This window comes from Hipposideros armiger, unplaced genomic scaffold (genome assembly GCF_001890085.2).
Source record: "Hipposideros armiger isolate ML-2016 unplaced genomic scaffold, ASM189008v1 scaffold_9, whole genome shotgun sequence".
Classification (NCBI taxonomy): Eukaryota; Metazoa; Chordata; class Mammalia; order Chiroptera; family Hipposideridae; genus Hipposideros; species Hipposideros armiger.
In genome coordinates this window covers 5,339,164-5,358,806 of record NW_017731359.1, presented here as the reverse complement: position 1 = coordinate 5,358,806, position 19,643 = coordinate 5,339,164, and the positions used below count along the sequence as shown (strand labels likewise).

General features: G+C 48.1%; 1 protein-coding gene across 1 annotated transcript in view; it reads right to left on the bottom strand.

Annotated features, from left to right (window-relative positions):
• Nucleotides 1–24: 24 nt before the first annotated feature.
• The window catches only part of KCTD19 (potassium channel tetramerization domain containing 19), a 24,402-nt gene continuing 4,783 nt past the window's right edge, over nucleotides 25–19,643 (bottom strand). The window contains exons 3-16 of the mRNA XM_019653794.1: nucleotides 12,572–12,722; nucleotides 11,601–11,792; nucleotides 10,231–10,362; nucleotides 8,178–8,388; nucleotides 6,877–7,037; nucleotides 5,445–5,548; nucleotides 4,852–4,994; nucleotides 4,576–4,659; nucleotides 4,182–4,296; nucleotides 3,179–3,806; nucleotides 1,762–1,953; nucleotides 1,441–1,595; nucleotides 1,008–1,109; nucleotides 25–195 (exon numbers count right to left, since the gene is read on the bottom strand). Of these exons, the coding sequence (XP_019509339.1) occupies nucleotides 25–195; nucleotides 1,008–1,109; nucleotides 1,441–1,595; nucleotides 1,762–1,953; nucleotides 3,179–3,806; nucleotides 4,182–4,296; nucleotides 4,576–4,659; nucleotides 4,852–4,994; nucleotides 5,445–5,548; nucleotides 6,877–7,037; nucleotides 8,178–8,388; nucleotides 10,231–10,362; nucleotides 11,601–11,792; nucleotides 12,572–12,722 (2,541 nt within the window). The remainder of the gene's footprint in view (nucleotides 196–1,007; nucleotides 1,110–1,440; nucleotides 1,596–1,761; nucleotides 1,954–3,178; nucleotides 3,807–4,181; nucleotides 4,297–4,575; nucleotides 4,660–4,851; nucleotides 4,995–5,444; nucleotides 5,549–6,876; nucleotides 7,038–8,177; nucleotides 8,389–10,230; nucleotides 10,363–11,600; nucleotides 11,793–12,571; nucleotides 12,723–19,643) is intronic.

The following is a 19,643-nucleotide window of genomic DNA, read 5'->3' as shown; positions in this document are numbered from 1 at the left end:
GGCATATGCATTCTGGGGACATCATCAGTTCAAATGAGCCTTGGCAGCTGGGGATAGGTGGGGGCAGTGTTTCTGGATACCCTCACCCTCTTGTAAGTATTTGCCCAGGATAGAATAAGAGACAGACTTAGACAGGCCCCTCTGGATGAGCAGGTCCATGCAGCAGCCATATTTCCTGGCGAAAGGCAGTGTGAGCTGGAAGGAAAGGCTAGTTCTAGCCCTGATTTCCTGCCCAGTTGCCTACTGTAGCTCTGTGTGGGCAGGGTAAGGTCAGTTATTGGGAACCTTTGATGTTCAAAGGGTTATGGCTAGGGGCGGTTACCAGGGAACTGAGCAGAAGAACCACAGGGTCAAAAATGTATGTTTTCCTGCCACTAGGCCAGAGGCCTGATAATTTGGCATTTTTGTGTTTATAGAGAAAGGTGTTGTAACAATGCACTTGATTACAGAAATACCAAATTAATGAGAAATTAGCTAAATCTTTTTCACCTACAATGTTAAATATAAATGTTGAACCATGAAATTACTTTAAGGAATCAAACCCAAAAATTCTGGTCATTCCTTTGCTCTCACTGAACATTTTCTTTATAAAAATTCTTTAAGCAGCTTAAATATTAAAGGGGTGTACAAAAATGGTGACATAATGGTTAAGTAGGTAATGTTGGTATCACCTGTTGAAAAGGTCTGACTCCCAATAGTTTCTCTGATTTCAGAATCCCAAAATATTGGGCTCATATAATATGCTTCCCTGAGCATAGCCAAGGTTGTTAGTGATGAAGGCAAAATCACTATCACTGGAGGAAAACTACAAAAACAAGTAGGCTGAATACTGCTTTTTGACCACTCTAGACTGGTTGATTTCAGCCATCATTTCTCCCTCCCCAGGACCAGGGACCCAAGGTCTAGCTGCCTGCCTTGCCTTCTGGGCAGTACTGGCCTAGCCCTTGTGCGGCAAGGCACAGTGTCCATATGGTCACCATTACCCGTGTGGTGCAGGTGGTTCTCACCTCCACCCAGCTGTACAAGCGTTCCTGGGTATGCCGGTCATTCTTGAAGCCGGTGATGGCCAGCAAATCCACCACAAATTGCTTAGGACTGATGTGCAGGGTCTGTCAGGAGAGCCCACTCTCAGCGCTGGGGCAGCTGCCCGACACACTTTTGCTTAGCCCCTCAGAGTGGGATACAGAGAAGGGGCTTTCCTGGGCCTGCAGCAGCCACAGGGATCAGGGGGCACTTTCACTCCAGACTGTCTCTTGGCCAAGGCTTGGTCCAGATGACACCACCCTGTCTTCCTGTCCCTGTTCTTGCCACCCTTCTTCCCCTGACCTATTCCCCTTACCTACCCCCACTGTCTTGGCTTGCTTCCTCTTGCCTTGTACTACTTATTGTGGGTCAAAGGGACAGGTGGCGAAGGAACAGGGCCTGGGGCCTATCACATACCCACAGCCGGTTGGCCAGGGAGACCACCTTGGCTGTGATGGCTTTGGGGTCCTTTTGCCTGATGGAATCCAGGATGATGTCACTCAGGAAGCGGTGACATTTCTGTGCATAAAACATCTCTTCCCAGGACAGAGAGAAACTCAGGAAAGTCACCTCTGTGAAGGAGAGAGTGGATGTGGCCACATCTACCCAAGGCCTAGGGCCTTAGAAGCAGCCTGGGGTAAGGGCTCCCGCAGGAGACTATCTCCCTACAGGACCCTGGGTGGGGCTTGGACGTCTCCACAAGGAAGTGCAGGGCCCGGCCTGGCTCCAGAGCCTCACCTTGGGGCTGGAGGCTGGCTGTGGGAGGTGTGTGCCTCAGCTTGTCCATCCGTGTGGTGTAGACGATGCTGTCCTCAAAGAACATGCAGGAGCCATCACTGCCCACCACGGGGGGGTGGCTCACTTTGAGGATGACCCCTGTGCTGTCCACCTCACTAGCCTCAGGCAGTGGCTGCTCAGGGGCAGGGCCTTCTGTGAAAACAACGTGGGGAGGGGGTTCTCCTTAAGCCATTTCAGAGCTCAGCCAGGGAGGGGACCTCTGGTGACAGACCAGTATGGGCAGTCACCCCGCCCTCCCAGCAGCTGCTGCCTCCAGCCTCTCGGAAGTGGCACCTTGGGTTGGCAGGGGCCTGTCCTGGCTCTCCCCTCTTCACTGCCCTGAAATCATTGCAAGCCAAATCCTAAATTTCAGAACTCCAAGAACTCTCCCAAATTTCTCTGTTGAACGAAGATTGGTATAAGGCCAATAATAACTCAGCTGGGGACTGGAAATGTTCATAAAATTATAAAATGAGAGGAGTTTTTTGGGTGAGCCTTTGAAGCCTGTCCGCTGTGAAAAGTATGCTTGACAGACCAACTTGTGGCTCATAGGCAGGGCCCAAGAAGGCCCCTCCAAGCAAGGCTCGAGCTTCAAAAAGGGAAGGCGACAACAGTGTCGGAAGGACTTGGACGGAGCAGAGGAAATAGCCCATTATGGCAGTTAGCACACTTCCCTGGGCTGCGCTGCAGCTCTCCACACAACACACCTCTCTCTCCAGCTCCTTGTCCTGTCCATCCCTCCTCAGTAACCGTCCACCCCTTTTCAGTCACCCAAGCCAGAAACTGGCCCCTCTTTGGCTGAGTCCTTATCCCCATCCTCCCCTGACTGCCTAGCCTGTTTTCATCTCCAATGACCTCACCACTTCTAACACTTCCCCTCCTGCTGCTGCATTTCCTCTGCTCCTGGAGCAAGCTTTCTGAATGCACATCTGACTACTTGCTCCCTTGTTTAAAATGCTTCAGTGGCTGTCCACTCCCTTTAGGGTCAGAACAAAGTGCCAGGACCTGAACTTAACCGCAAGACCTGTTCTGATTACTTATACCTCCCATCACTTCTCCAGGAAGCCTGGCCTCCAGCTAGACTAATGACCTGTTTCCACGCGCACCAAGGTTTCTCCTTCTTTCCCCTGCTGAGTCCCCAGCCCCCAGCCTCCTTTGTGTTCCTATTACTTCATAGGCACCCCCTTTCCATATGCTTTATGTGGTCTCTTAGCTCCTCGAGCCATGCCACTGTGTTGGTCATATATTTGTGTTTGCTGCTTGACAGAGCTGGCATTGGTGAGTGCTGGGTTCTAGTTCCCCTTTGTCACTCACTCACTCTGTGGTCTTAGTCAAGGTTTTTCTTTTCTGTTGTAAATGAGGATGGTATAGGACTCACCTCTCTCCTTTGACCTCTGCTTGCCCCAGTCCTTCAGGGTGAGAGTTCTTTTCATGGGGAAGTATGGCTTAAAGGTTGGCTCTGGCCCTTTGTCTTTGGCTCCAGCTCCAGTCCCTGCCTGTGGACCTGGGTCCTTCTCTGAGGTTGTGGAATGGCCTTTCCAGGAAGCTGAGGTACTGGGCTGAGAAACAGCCTCACTTGCCGAGGGGAGCTGCAGGGCGGCCTCCTCCAAGGAGCTGCTCTGGGGGGCTGGCAGTGGCTGGAATTCCCACTGCTTGCAATTGACCATGTCCCATTCCCTCACCAGGGAGATGAGCTTTTGCATGGGGGTGACAGGAAGGTCTTTGGTTTCACATTTCTGTGTGAGGTTAACTGTGGGGCACTTCTTCCTGGGGGGACTTTCAGGGTGGGCCCCCCAGTGTCTAGGGTTGGCACATAGGCCAGAACAGTGGGAGTATGTGCTGGGATTGCCCACCCGCTTGGCACTTCGGCACAGGGACATCGGGATGGTCTGGGAGTACTGCTCGGCCTCCTCCATTTGGCTGGACCGGGCCAGGGTCCCCTTGACCTTGTTCCATGCAGTCCTGTTATTGCAGTCTTGGAGGTCCACAGGTACGCAGGCTGTGTTCTGGGGAGGGAGGGCGCAGCAGCTCTGGGCATGTTGTGCTTCCACTTAGGAGCTTCCCCCAGACCTAACAAGCTGGCCTCACCCAGAATGATCCGTGCCCTATAGTCAGCTGTGTGAGTTTTGCTCAGTCTGAGTGGGGTGGTGCCAGCACAGGGACCTCTCACACACCAAAGGGACATAGTAGCAGCATCCCAGGCCACAGCAGCCGACACTTCCCTGTCGCTCCTCCTAGGTTCAGAAGCCAGTTACTGTGCTAGGAGCCCATCTAGGCCCTGCCCTGTCACTCTGCTCTGCCCCCCAGTAGCAGAGCCTGCCCTGAGCCCTGTGGGGGTTCCCTTTGAGGACAACACCAAACCAAAGAAGGCTGGGCCTTACTTCTTTGGGATCTCTACTGAACTCCACCAATGACTCTGGCCCTTCTGTCACTACGTGCAGCCTCCTGATGGGAAAAGCTTCTTCATTTTCAGATTCATTCTCCTGGGTCCATGACCTACACACTCCAAGAAGGGTTGGTTAGTGAGAAGCTTTCACTAGCCCATTGACCAGTTGGTCAGGTCTGCCCTTTGGCTGAGAGTTAACCCTGGACAGCTGGGGAGAAGGGGCTCGTAAAGGGTTTTGCTTAGGTCACTGGTCAATCCTGGACCCGCTCCACCCCCTTAACCCTAAGGATAACAGGTCTTATTGGGAGGTGGGACTTAGGACAGGATTCCCAAGAGGAAATTAAAGGACCAAACTCCCGAATGTGGTGTCTGGAGCCAAGTCCCCTTACTTGTACGCCTCGCATTGGACAAGGGCTTCTGAGAGCGATGGGATGTGGTATTCCTCCACCTCCTGGCAGAAGAGGGGCCATTCCCTGCAAATGACAAGATATTGGACTGGGCAGCAGGGGTGGGAGTGTAGGTGGAGGCATAGGCCTCCAGAGCTGCTGCCTTGAACAGTTCACATGTTGGAAATACTGTGTCCTCCCCCCTAAAGGCTGTAAACTCAAGTGTCCTTTATTACAGAGGGCTGGGGTTTCATCATACAATTTCCTCCCTTCACTTACTTGAATTCTGATGGTAGAAACAGTTTTCCAAGTCTCAGAAAGTTGAGAACATGTCGGAACATTTGCCCATCCCCATGGATCAGCAGGGTCTGTCCATATGTGATCCAGTACACTCTCTTAGGGTTGGACAGCAGTTCTGGATACTGCAAAGGGTTGGACACCACACTGTTAGTCTGTTAGTTAAACGTCTAGGTCTTCTGTAAGGGGCAGATCAGTCTTCTCTTCATTTCCCCGACCATTCTAGAGCAGAGGCTTTGGGGTTTGTTGGCCACAGGGAGCCATGGTGGGGAGCAGAACATCTAAAGGAGAAGCACATTATCTCTTCTTCAAGTTTTGCTGGTCCCTAGACCACCACCTAGGGGTATTTGGAACCCCACCCTACCTCCTGCTCAGTTCAGGCCCCTCAGACTGGCCTCCTCCCTACCCCCAAACTCCTGAGGGCCTTCCCAGCATGCTGTTCGAATGATAAAAGCAGGAGGGAAGGTTCTTGTTTTAAGCAGGCGCTGGAGGCTATGTGAGGGTCAGGTGACAAGTTCCACAGCAGGTCAGCTGCAGAAGCCAATGGGAGGAGGGCAACCCCGGGCCAGCAGTACCTTCAGCAGGGTCTGCAGGGTAGTCGCGTACCAGTGGCTTCCAACATAAACCTTGATAATCTGTTGCGGGGAATACACAGTGATTTCTGCCATCCACTCCTCATCTACAGAAAAAACGAGAGGGAACACATCACAGGGCCAGAAGGTAAGTTTTGGTCAAGAATGTAGTGCATGTAGACTCAGTCATCAGTCATAGTGTGTCACCTACTCTGAGAAGCAGCAGAAATCCGACTCCACCCTTCTCTGCTGCTCAGGCCTTCCCTGCAGCTCACCATGTGGTTTCCTGGGTGGTCAGGTGGGTTTTGAATGGCAGCTTGGAGGGTCAGCTGGTGACTGGAGGTGGGGAAGGTAAAACTGGGAATCTCCACCCCAAGGACACTGCTGCTCTTCCCCTGACCCACCTCTCTCAAGAAAGCTGGACTGATGTTCCTGTCTGCCTACATTGCCAGCTGCCTCTGGTTTCTGGGTGTGTCCTGGGTGCGTAACTTTTCACATGGCTACTCAGACTGAAGCTAGGAGTCCCTTGGTATGTTTGTGCTTATCATTTGGCAAATGTCATAGAGCCAGCTCTCATCAATTTACTGTTACTTCTCTAGAGAACAAGCCTCTAGATATGACTGGAGAATGAAGCTTTCTTCTGGGAAGAAGAACCCATGCCTTTTCCTGGGAGTGAATAGACTTAGGCTTTGTTGTGATGTTTGGGAACTAGTTTCTAATGAGCTTGGTTATGAGTGAAGGGTATATAACTAGATTATAATTAGATAAGAGGTAAGAGGGATATATTAGATTGTGAACTCCATGAAGAGAAGGACTGGGTTTGTTTTGCTCGCTTCTGTACCCCTGGTGTCTACTTCTGTCCTGGTATATGGTAGGTGCTCAATAAATGTTGAATGCTGCAGAATGATAGTAATACAGCGTAAACTTGACCTGAAAAACTTTTTGTTAATAGGAGGCTATAAGCAGATGGTGAAAACAATATTAGCTTTGGACTCAGATTTCAACCCCAGCTCAGTTATGATCTAACTATATAATTTGAGCAAGTTACCTCCCTGAGCTCTGCTTAATCTGTTAAATGGACCCAGGGACTGTTCCTCCCTGGATGGCAGTGAGGACCAAGTGAGCACAGCACGTCAGCACCCAGAATGGACCAGGCATGACTTGGGGACTGTGCAGCCTCACACTGGATCACTCTGTAGTGCTCAGCCTGTGCTGCCCCATCTGTGCTGTTTGAGGCCACTCATGGGCTTGGGGTAAGGAGGGCTCATTTAACATGAAAGTTCCCCTTTAGGCAGAGCCCACAAATGTTGGTCTTTCTGGCTATCCTTTCCTCTTCCCTCTATAGTGCCTGGCCCTGGCCAGCCTCATCATTCCCCTCTGCTCCTCCAGGCCCTTCCTTGATGCTAAATTCAAAATAAGAAGCTTCCTCATTTACTGAGCACATCCATGGGTTCGAGAGTCCTTGGCTCCAGATGAGTCTTCAGAGCGACTTTCATTGGCTCATAGGTGATGTCCCTCTTGTCCAGGAAGGCACAGAGCTCATACACCTCAGAAATGGTCTCGGTCAGGGGCAGCCGGCAAGTCCCCAGCCAATTCCTGCCCAGAGGAAAGGCCTGTCACAGACAGCCTCAGCACTGCACCCCAAGGGAGTCCAGCCTGTCAACTCTATGTCTAGAACGTCTTTCCCCAGCACTGGCTCACACTTGTCACTAACATCATATCCTTGATTTAACTGGAAATCTGGCGGTATCTTGGAGGAGGGTAAGTTTGAACACACAGGCTTACTCTTTTGTAGCTGAGCTTGACCTATTTTAGCAAAGTCCTCTAAATTGACTAATTGTGAGCCTCCAGGCCTTGTCTCAGGTTCCAGAAGCCAGGCCAGGGCCTGGCCACATCATTCCTGCCCCCATAAGTATTTGCCCAAGACATCTCAGACACTATGTGGCAGCCTGCCATGGTCTTAGGAGATTACTAATACACCCTATGTGCCCAAGAAAGTCTGAATTTAAACCCCCTGCCTCCAGAGGCACTTGTTTTTGCCCTCTGTGACATCAGGCGTGGGCCACAAAACCACAAAGGCCCAAAACAACAATATTGAGGTAAGACAGGGTTCAGGATTGGCTGACCCTCTCCCTAGGGACTCAAGAAAACCCACTTCCTACCCTTAGTTTTGGTACCGATGTATTTTGTGACCCTGAGAGCTGTCCACTCTGTACCTGTCACCCCTTTTGTAAAACAGGATTCCATGCCCTTACACTAATGGGTATATTCTGAGCTCGTCCCCCAAGGCAAAGGCCAGGTATCACCTCCTCTGGGAAGCCTGCCTGGCCTTATTTCTGGGAGACTCACTATTGGCTCTGGCCTCTCTGGGTGTCCAGTGAGCCTCCCCAGGGTGGGGGGAGGACCTTTGTAAGAGGGTCTGCATGGGGGGAGGTGTAATACTTAGCACCTTGAGGATTGTGACTGTAGTCTGGTCACCTCAGACCTAGCACAGGGCTAGAACCAGAGCAATGGTTTGCAGAGAACAGAAATATGAAACCTTGGGAACCCTTTCATTTTGACACTAGCCCTCTCCTCTGAGGCTGAGGTTTGGTGGTGGTGGTGGAAGTGGCTAAAATGATAAGTTTGCCCCCCACTACTTCCCTCTGGCTGGTGGGCAGGGTACCAGGTTGGTTCCTAGAGAGAGGCGAAGTCCAGCCTGAGTGGGATTAAGCTGTTCTCTGAGGAGAGCCTTACTTGACGTGCTGGAAGAGAACCCCATTCCCTGTGATGTACAGTCTACTTCCGTCCAGCGTGCTCTCAATGCTGAGCTGTCCCAACGCGGAGTCTGGGTACTTGACGAGCAGACCCAGGGCCATTGTGTACAGTGGCTTCACGGACTCCAGGCCCGCTGTGCGGCCCCCCTTCCCTAGGCTCGGGGGAGGACAGGAGGTCCGGGAACAGCCACCTGTGCCAGGAGAAAGGGGTGACTCCTAGACCCCTTGTGATCATAATTGTATTGGAAGCTTTGGGTCTTGTTCTACTGCTGCCTTGAATTAGTACTAAAGAGGCTTAGAGGGAGCTTATTTCGTTGCATAGCCCAAATTTGGATCTTCTCAAAATCAGTATAGTTTTTTTCATATCCTCAGCCAGGCTGAGAGGTCAAAACTATTTGTTAGGAGGTGGGGAGGAGGGAAGGGCAATTTAGCTGGATGACTAACATTTGAAGTTCAGAAATTTCAGTGCAGCAGCCATCCGAGCCAACCTCTGTGGGACTCTCCCTTAGTTCCAGGCTCCGCTTTAACTATCCATGGGTAAAGATCAGCAACCATAGACAGAACCCAAAGTGTGTTATAGCTTCCCAGATTCACAGCCCCTATCACACCTGGGCAGAATTTCCCCCAGGTTGGGTATTTGCATTGCTGGCCTGTGGGTGGGACCTTGTTCTGTAGTGGGCACAATGCACAGTCTCCAGTGGCAACAATGGGCAAGCTGCTGGGCAGTTTTCATGGATCATCTCCAACCCTCAGAGCAACACCACAAGGGGGGTAGTGCTATCATCATGTCAGAGGTGAGGAGACTCCTGAGAGGCTAATTAAGTACCTTGCCCCAAACTGCAAATTGAGGCAGGGGCAGAGCTGGGATTTGAGGGCAGCTCTGTCTGTCTCCAAGGTTACCAGAGCTCTTTCCCTTAGGTATGGTGCTTTATAAAAGGCAAAATCCATACTTAGTGTGTGGGGGCTGCTGCACGGCATACAGAGCCCATCTACAAACTTACTGCCCTTCCATCTTCACGTAGCTCTTGTGGAGCGGGCACCACTCAACCCATCTCTCAGTGACCTGTGCTCTCTGAGGAATAGAAGCCCTTGAGGGAGGGGTTTGAAGTTACACCCCCTTAAGTGTATTGGAAGAACCTGGGACAGGCTGCTGAGACCTGCTGCAGAATGCTACTACCCCCAAATAGGACAGGACTCCATTTGCTTAGGGAGGAGGCTAGGAGAGGGGCCTGAAGACAGGGAAAGGCCTATTCCCACAGACAAATGTCTGGTGATGTGCAAACTATACTATATATTCTCAGTTCTCTACATTCTCAGAATGCCAGCTGAGGCCACACTGAGGTAGCTAGCTCCCTGCAACATGCACAGTAGCTTCCATGGATGTGCAGGATTTGGGAAACAGGATGATGAAAGGCAAATGAAAAATGTGATGGGGGAAGCAAGCTGGAATGAGATAGGGCTGGGAGCATGAAGGCCTGGACTAGACCAGGGTCAGGAAGTGTCAGGAGCAGGCAGAAACAGACACAGCAGCCAGGGGTTTCGAAGTAGGGCACAAGGGAATTTGGTGGTGGGTGGGAAAACTGAAGCACTAGTAGGGAATTTGCCCAAGCGTTTCCCATGCCTTCCAGCTGTGCCTGGAAGAGAAGGGCAGGAGTGGTAGGTGGGTACTGGAAGTTCCCAGTTGTTCACCACTTCACAAGCAGAGCAGACCTCCCCTGCCCCTGGGAAGTCTGCCGTCAGGCTCAGCCTCCTTCCCTAGGACATGCTGGCCTGGTTTCCTCACCTCGGTGGGGCTGGGCTACCTGTAAGCTACCCATCCTCAGTGGGGAGGCTGAACAGACAGAGGGCACACAGGATTTCAGGCTGAGATTCCTTTTCTTGGATTCTAAGACAGCTCAAACACCCGCTTCTCTCACCACCTCCCAAAGCCCCAAGTAGTTGTGGGAGGAGAGATACTTGTTCTTGGCTTTTCCAGCTCAAGCCTGACTGCCCCAGAATGTCAAGGGGAGGGCAAGTTTCCCCTGGTCACATACCCATATTCATCCGGTACAGCCTTACAGCTTCAGTGAGCTCAGGGATTTCGAGAATTTCCACTTCTGCTTCTAACACATCTATGTTGGAGAAATTATCCGGTAGTATAATCTTCTGTGAGCGAAGAAAATTCACTTAAAAAGCAAAGGAAAACAAAATGAGTTAGTGAGGTTATTTCTAATTTAACTGTAGGTCTAGGCTTTGGCATGTTTTTGGTGCTGCAACTTATCCTAGGCTTTTCTTGTTCTGAAATAATTTCTAAACATACCTGGTTAGATTAGCTTTAAGTCTGTAGTTTTCATGGTGACAGACCCCAGATTACTTTGTTTTCCTGTTTGAGTCCATGGGTGTGGCCTCCCATGGCCTGACCTGGGGATTCCAAGCCAGGCCCAGCTGGTGAGCACACTGGCCCTGAGACTTACCCTATGAGTCTTGACCCCAAAGCAGGCTATTCCAAAAGAGGGAGCTGTCTTGCCGCTTAGAGAGGAAGGGCCTAGCCGAGTCTGGGCTGGCAGGTGGCACTTGCAGTTTGTCCCTGCCTGGATTGCAGGGAGGGAGGCAGAGATGCAGCCAACGCTAATATCCTGTGTGAATCAACTTGGAGATTCAGAAGCACATCACAGACAACTTTCCAGGTGACTATGAATATGATGAATGTTTGGGGTTCCAGATATTTGGACCCCTAGTACAACTTGGGTGTTTCCTGCCCTCTTCATCTAGGCAGCAGCAGCATCTTAGAATCAAAGAGGTCACTCAGTTCACACGCCCCCCAGAGCGTGTCCTGGGACAGCTGGCCGAAGGAAGGCTCTTCTGTCCAGGGTTGAAGAGCTCACCCCTCCTTAGGCCACTAGCTGAAGTGGACAATTCTACAATGATTCTGGGGAACATTTCACCATCCACCCTCCTCTCCTTCTATTCTGAGTTTAGTGGAAGTGAGAGCAGGTAGGGACCATCCTTTGAAACAACCCTATTTCCTCATTTTAGGGTGAGAGGAACTGAGGCCTGGAGCCCAATTAGATACATAAGAGCAGAACAAGAAGAGTAGCTGACCTTGGGCTCCATCTCAGGGCCTTGCCCTTCACACCAACTCTCTGTGGCCCCTGGCACCACTGCAGGTAGTTTCCCGTGCTGCCCTTGTACCAGGCCACCCCAAATGAACACGCCCTGAGGCTAGTGGAGTCTAATGCTGGAACTCTGCCTGCATCCGGGAAGGCTCTGTCATGCCTCCACCACCTCTGCCCAGCGAAGCTCCTGAGGCCCTAAGCACCAAGCTGGGCCTCAGGGAGTGTGGGTGGGGAGGGGTGGATGGGCCCCATCAGCATGCCTCCCTCCTCTCACCCTTACCCCCAACACCCCGGGATAGAACAATCACCAATGAAGCGGAACTCGCTGTACTCGCACTCAATCAGAGCCACAGTCTCAGCCAGCCACAGCAGGTTGTCTTCAGTCACCAGGCTTGGATACTTGGCCACTAGGTCCAGGGGCAGGAAGCAATAGTGCACTTCCTCTTCTGTGTCTAACAGTGGTGTGTCCATGAGCCCCAAAGGTGCCTTATCATGTAGGCCTGGAGGAGAATGTGCAGAGGGGTGTCACCACCTCCTAGAGGCCAGGGTTCTTAGAGGCCACCATGGCTCTCACTGACCCAGGGGCCCCAGAGGAAGCTGGAAAGATTCACCCTGGAAATAGACCCTGCCAGGTGCCTCCTTCCTCTCTCTTTCTTTTTAGATGTAACCCTAAGGTATGGCAGGAGTGTGGTGGGGAGCAGGGCATGGAAATCTATTTTTTCTACAGTGAAGGGCAGTGTGACATGTTATGAAATTTTGGCTTATGTACCCAAAGTCATTAAATTCACATTGGTTACCTATATGGTTCTTTCTAATGGATCAAACCAACCACTGTGACCTAGACCAAAATAGATCCTTTGACTCTTTTGGAAGCCCAAACCCATCCCTCATAAATGGATGTTCTAGTGTCCCAAATAAGTAAATCTATGCTGCAGGGCACCCATCAGACAGTGATCATTTGGGGACATTCCTTGTGTGGTGGTTAGAGGTGATTTGAAAAGATGGTGGAGTTCCCTGACTATTCAGAGAGGTGGAATGTAGCCCAGCCTTACCCAGTTGAAAAAAAATATACAGAGGAAGATGTTTGATTCCAGTGGGTAAGCAGCCATGGAGAGGGCATGTGGCAGGGTACAAGTTCAAAGGAGATGACAGTGAGGTAGAGAAATCTTCCAGAACGAGCTCAGAAATCAGGGTACTCTCTGGATGGAAGCCACTTCTATTAGGATGAGGAGAAGGGAAGCAGGTGTGGGTTTCAGGAAGGGTCAGCCTGTGGTTATACCTGTGAAGGCTGGGCTTTTTATGGGAAATTCTGAGGGCTTGCTGATACATTTCCATGTTCGCCAGTAGTTCAGAGATGCTCTCTCGGCAACAGGTATGTCTGCAGGCCGCACACGTAGATGATGTTTCCCTTCCTTCAGATTATCTAGAGTCTGTTAGATAAAGAAGATTACTGCTTTGAAAATCCTAAATCAAGTAACTACCAGTTCTAGGGTGAAATACCAGGAAAAATATTATGTGACTTACTTTGGTAAAGTGTTTTGAAATAAATTGAGTCAATCACACAAAAATGCAAAAATTTAGGTCTATAATATGAGATGCTGATATTCAAAATCTCAATGACTATTTCTCTTCTGATATTTGAAACATTATTTTGGATTATAATTTTATATTGATTAATAGAAATTTATCTTACACAATCTTAAGAGTAACTTATATTTAACCATTACAAACTTGAGAGTTTTGGCTATCATTTCCCCTCAAGATTCAAAAATCTTTTTTGATCTATTATAATTGTTGTGGCCGGCTTGTTTGTGCTTATCCTAACTGTGGAATATGGTCTAAGTAGGGAAGTAGAGATGATACAGGGTACCACACTTTTCAAAGGGCTTTCACTCATTCGCTCATTTACCCTGACACAGCTCTGGTATTGGGTTGTTGGAAAAGCCATGACGTATTTTTCTATGTTTTTCGTCGCAAAAATGCGTCATAAGTTTTCCGACAACCCAATAGATAGATATGATGAGTGTTTGCATTCCCATTTTGCTGATGAGGTGGTTGTGGTCAAAGGATTTGTGACTTGCCCAAGCAGTCTTTCAAGTCCAGAGCTTCTCTGCTTGAAGGAGCAGGTGACCAGTGTGTGCAGAGGCTGGAGTGGAGCACCCCAGCTAGGCAGGGCTGAAGCCCAGAACAGAGAGTGGGCAGGATATCTTCATGCTGTCTGCACTCAGGGACCCATTCTCCTGCAAAAGTCCTGCCCAGGGGGCAGGTTAACATAACACCAAGCCCATTTTTCCTGTCCCTACCTTAGAAGAAAATAGAATTTTCCTAAGAAATTTTTGGAGATAGCTGGAAAAGTCGTCCTGTAAAGCACCACATGATCAAATTTTTTCTCTAACAGCCACATAATGGACAGAACACCTCAGATTCAGTATGAAACTAATAAAAGAACCTGCTTCTAATTCCTAGCTACCCAGGTGCTGCTCATGGGAATCCTGAGCTTGAGAAGAGCTCTCTGGTGGCCGTGGCTATAAACTGCACCCATATAACAGCTTAAGGTCTGCAAAAGGAAGGAACCAGAGACAAGAGTCTTCCCCACTTTGGGTGGGTGGTAGATTTGTGGAAAGACTGGACAATGGCAGGGTAGTGGGGAGTGCTTTCCTGGGGGCATTGAGCAATGGGGGAAAACAGTGCGTGTGTGAAATAGCAGAAGAGAGTCTGTCATTCACTCAATTGAGAAATGTTTGTGTATCATCACCAGGGCAACAGCCATAACCCGTGCCTTGAACGAAAGGAGCTCTCAGCTTGGGAAAAGATATGAAAAGCTGAGAAAAGACATTAAAGCCAACAATTTATATATACTGAGATAACAGCCATTAGGGTATGAAGTTTCAGGACCTCCAGGAATCCTGGGATTTCTTTCCACAGCATTAGAAGGGGATCCAAGCCTTCTTGTCCTGCTTTGCTCAGGATTGCACACAACTTTAGCTTCTATGTCAAGCTGTCAGCCCTCCTGAGGAAGGAAATCTGTGAGAGATGGGTTTCTGTATGAGGGAGTAGTTGGCCTCGGGCAAAGAGGAATACAAATGAGGTGACTAAGAGGCTTTCATTAAAAACTATTCATATGAAAAAAAAAAGGTATAATATCCTGGCAGCATTTGAGCTGAGAAGTGGGACAAAGAAAGGAAAATTGTGACTATGCACAGGAGGGACAGGACAGGGTGGGGGGATACAGTAGGTGGAGATATGTACTGAGTCACCTGCCTCTCTGTGCCTTGAATGTGGCCTTGTTTAAGGTGTATGGAGGTTGAGGGAGTGAAGGAACTGAATCTAGAGCAGTAAACAAGAGCCACAGAGTGAAGTACTCTGTAAACTGGGCTGAGGAGTTTGATTTATCCCCTCGTTAGGATAAGCCATTGAAGGATTTAAAGCAGGAATTGTGACTTGACTGATAAGTCACACCATCTCCACCCAGTCAGCCAACAAGCCCTATGACGCTATCTCTTGCTCTCAGTTCCACTCTTTCTCTCCTTTCCCTTCATGGAGTCCTGGTCCCCTTGTCCCCAGGCCCTCTCCACACAGTGACCTTTCAAACATACAAATGAGTCCAAACCACTCCCCGCCTTTAAAAACTTCAGTGCTCCCCATTATCTATGGGATCAAGTCCAAATTCTTCTTAGCATTTCACATAAGGTCCTTCACAATCAATAGAGGCAGCAGGATATACACAAAAAGCAAAGCACAAGGGCCTTGATCTCAGACTGACTGGGATTTGAGTCTTGACTCTGTCACTTAAGAGCTAACATTTATTGCCCAGGCACTTTTAAACTGAATCCTCATAATGTCCCTTGACTCACAAAGTAAGCTCTGGTGTTACCAGTCCCTTTTAGTAAATGGGAAACAAGGCCCAGGAAGAGAAACAGTATTCAGTGCCCCAAGTAAGTGGAGATGCTGGGAACGGAACCCAGGACTTTAGAGCCCATGTTCTTTTTTTTTTTTTAATTGGGAAATTGGGGGATGGGAACAGCTCTGGGGAATTGGGGGAAGAGGAACAGACAAGTTGCTGTCCTTTTTGTTCTTCAGTTTAGTTGTGGAGGACGTTGCTTCACTGACCCAAGTTGGTACCATCATTGCGCTCTTCCCAGGCAAGGCAGATCAGTCGCCGGCTTCTGGACGGCCACTCATGGCGGCTGCTGGCTGCTCACGCTGGCTGCTGGCTACACATGGTAGCTCATGGCAACCCACTGCAGCAGGGGCTGCAGCCTACACAGTTGCAGGTGACTCACGGCAGCCCAGCTCCAGGTTGAGCTGTTGTTCAGCATCTTAGCTGTGGAGGGCAGTGTCACTGGCCCTCATATGTGGGATCCGAACCGGGGCCCTCTGGTGTCCCAAGCCAGCTCTTAACCAATGCGCCACTCGGCCGGCTCCTAGAGCCCATGTTCTTAACCACTGCTCTTAACCAGCTGACTCCCATTTGTTACTTAACCTCAGGCTCCTCACATGCAAAGTGGAAGTAATAAAATCTGGAAAGTATTGTTGTAGGGATTAAAGGAAATAATATAAATGTAAATTTCCTTTCTCTTAGTGGTCAGGTCCCAAACTACCTTTCCAGCTTCATCTCCCACAATTCTTTCATCCCCACCCCATCATCAGTGACACTAAACTCCACAAAATTCCAAAGACACCCCATGTTCTGTGATGCCTCCTCTACCTTATGTATGCTGTTCCGTCTGCTCAGAGTACTTCTATCTTCTCCTCTCTGCCTGAAGACCCTGGAGCCTCCCCCACCTTCGTTCCCCATTTGAGAGGCAAGAAAAGTGTGATTATTAAACATCCAAGTGGCAAGCTTCTTTATCTGGAACTCTGGCTTGGTCTCAGGCCTGTCCGCCCTCCTCTATCAAAGCTCCTGGAGGAAGGACTGTGTTGATGCACCCCCAGCTTCAAGTCTAGAGCTAGTGAGTAATAAGGAGCATAGAACTGCAGCACTAAATGAAAGAATGCATGAAAATGGAGGGCTGAGTCCTCTTGAAAGCAAAGCAAAGCGAGACATGGGGGAGCCCAAAAGTTGCTGGCAGAAAAACAGACTACACAAATAAAAACTGAGAGAGATGCTGAGTATCCAAAACCATAGGAAAAGCCAGCACAGAATCACAATGGGCAGAGCCCAGAGAGTTCAGAGGGCAGTGAAGACAGCAATTCCAACTTGGGACCTGGAGTCCAGAGAGATGATCTAAGGGGGAGAGGGACAGGGTTGAATAGTTGCAACAGGGACCATATTCTCAGTCTAAAATATTTACTATCTGGCCTTTTGCAGAAAAAGTTTTCCAACCACTGGCCTAGACTCTAGTGTGGCAAGGGAGGAATCGGGAAGATCAATTAGAAGGCTCCTATAGCATCCAGACGAAAGATAGTGGTGGTTTGGCCTAAGGTAGTAATAGTGGCGCTAGTGGTGTTCAAATTCTGGATATGTCTTGATGACAGTACTGACCGGGTTCGCTCATGAATTGGAGGTAGGGCGAGAGAGAATGGGTAACTGTTTTGTTTATATCCTGAGCAACCAGGTAAATGGTGTAATATGAAGGAATATGAAGTTTTAGGGGGGAAAATTAGGAGTTAGGATTTGAATGTAATAAGTTTGAGAGGTGAGAAACGTGTGATTAAACGTCCAAGTGGCAATGGTGAGGAGGCAGCTGGATGTATAGATCTGGAATTCATAGGAGCAGTCAGGTGGAGAGGTATAAATTTGGGAGTCATCAAATCTGGTATGTAAATCCATGAGCCTGGATGCTTAGGAATGTCATATCTTATTCACAGGGGAAATTCAAAGTAGTCATTACAGGTCTGTACATTAACATCACAGTGCTTCCTAGAACTTTCTGTGTAATTTGGGAAAGCCCCTTTGCCTAAATGTAACTGTTCCAAGCCTCTCACATGCTCTCAGCCTGGTTGGGAGTCATAGCTGCAGTAGCAGCTATGACTCCCTTCAGGGTCACTCATACGGGTTTGAGGTTCATGGCAGACTGCCAGTTCCCTTTTACTTGCCCTCTTGAAATCCACTGAGGAGTAGTATGCTCAAAAGTAGCCATAGACAATATATAAATAAATGATCATAGCTGTGTTCCAGTAAAACTTCGTTAATTAACACTGAAATTTGAATTTAATATAATTTTTATGTGCCACAAAATATTTTTCTTTTCTTTTTTTTTTTTCAACCACCTAAAAATGTAAAAACCATTCTTAGTTCACAGGTTATACAAAAAAGATAGTGGCCTGGATTAGGTCCATGGGCTGTAGTTTGCTGACTCCCAGTCTAATGTGAATAAATTACACATTATATATAAATGATAAAATTAACCCATTTAAATTGTACAGTTCAATAGTTTTTAATATGTTCACAGAGTTGTACAACTATCACCACAATCTTATTCAACACCCTAAAAAGAAACCCTGTGCCCATTAACAGTCACTCCCCATTCCTGCTCACCCTATCCTTCCTGCCCTGTACCGCAGCCTTAGGCAACCACTAATCTACTTTCTGTCCCTAGAACTTTGCCTATTCTGCACATTTTATATAAGTAGAATCATATAATATATGGTCCTTTGTGTCTGGCTTCTTTTAATATAATGTTTCAAAGTTCATCCTTGTTACATATATCAGTACTTAATTCCTTTTTATAGACAAATAATATTCCATAGTATGGATATACATTTTATTCATCAGCTGATGAACATAGGTTTGTTTCCACTTTTTGACTATTCTGAATAATGCTGCTATGAGCATTTGTCTGCAAGTTTTTGTGTTGACATAGATTTTAATTTCTCTTGGTATATACCTAAGAGTGGAACTGCTGGGTCATATGGTAACTCTATATTTAACTTTCTGAGGAACTTCCAGACTCTCTCTCAAAGTGGCCGTACAAATTTACATTCCCATCAGCAGTGTATGAGGGTTCAAATTGTACCTGAGAAACCATTGCTTAACTTAAGATCCAGTGATCTTTTTAAAACTTTAATTTGATCAGTTTACTTCTTTCTTCATACATCTCCAAAAGCTACCTGTAACCCTTAGGATAAATCCTGTGTCTTCAATATGGTGGGCCTATAAGACTGCAAGATCTGGCATCATCATCGACCTTTGGCATCTCCCTATCTCTCATTGCACCTGACAATGGCTTCTGAGTCTGCATCTTCCAAGCCACTCTAACTCAAGCCATTTGTGTTTTCTGTTTCTTATGACTGGAAGCTCTTTCCCCAGACATCTACATGACTTGTCCCTTTTTCATTCAGGTTTCTGCTCAAATGTTGTCAGAGAGGCCTTCCCTGCCCACTCTTTCTAAAGGAGTAGCTTCCTTGGCCTCATTCACTTGCTATCTCCTTATCACATATTTATTATTTATACTACTATACCTCTGTACATTTAAAAAACAAACAGATGTAAATGTTTTATTCTTTCAAGTAAATTCTAGTACTATAAGGGCAGTGACTGATAGAATAAATAGAAACTACACTCACAAAAAGAAAATCATATAAACACATTCTGAAACCCCAAGAAGTCCTAGAACATAGAAATGCCCTTCTCCTTCACTATTACAAAGGAAGCACTGCTCTGTTCTTCATAGCACTTAGCTCTACCTGACATTATATGGCTATATGGTTCATTCCTACATCTCCAGTGCTTGGCCTGTGATTGGTGCTTGATTCACAATAAATGTTACATTTAGAATCAAGACAATAATAGGTATGGAGTATGCCCTTTGGAGGCCAAAGCAACACACTAGCGGGGAGGTGGGATGGACAGGTAGAGTGGGAGGTGGGAGAGATAGGGGGTGGGGATATGGGGGCATAAGGAGGAGAGGGCAGTAGAGCAACAGTATGAACCCAGGTGCCTGTCCTCCAGAAGCTTCCCATCTCATTCTGCTTGTTGGCTCCTTCTACATGGCTTTCTAATAAGGCTTACTAAGTTATAATCCTGAGTAGGGTATGCCATCTGTTGAGTGCATGGGAACTTTGGTTAGTGGGCGACAAGGTCTCATTTTGATTGTTAGGGGCTAAATCTGAAGGACTCTCCAGTGAGGAGTACTAGCAGTTTAGAACAGTTTAGACACGCACTGTCTACTATGGTAGCCATTAGCCACATGAGGCTATGAAATGTGGTAGTCTAATTCTGAAATGTGCCATAAGTGTAAAACACACATTAAATTTGAAGACTTAGTACCAAAAAAGAATGTAAAATGATATCAATTTAAAAATATTGATTATAGGGCCGGCTGAGTGGTGCGATGGTTAAGAACTGGCTTGGGACGCCAGAGGGCCCCGGTTCGGATCCCACATATGAGGGCCAGTGACACTGCTCT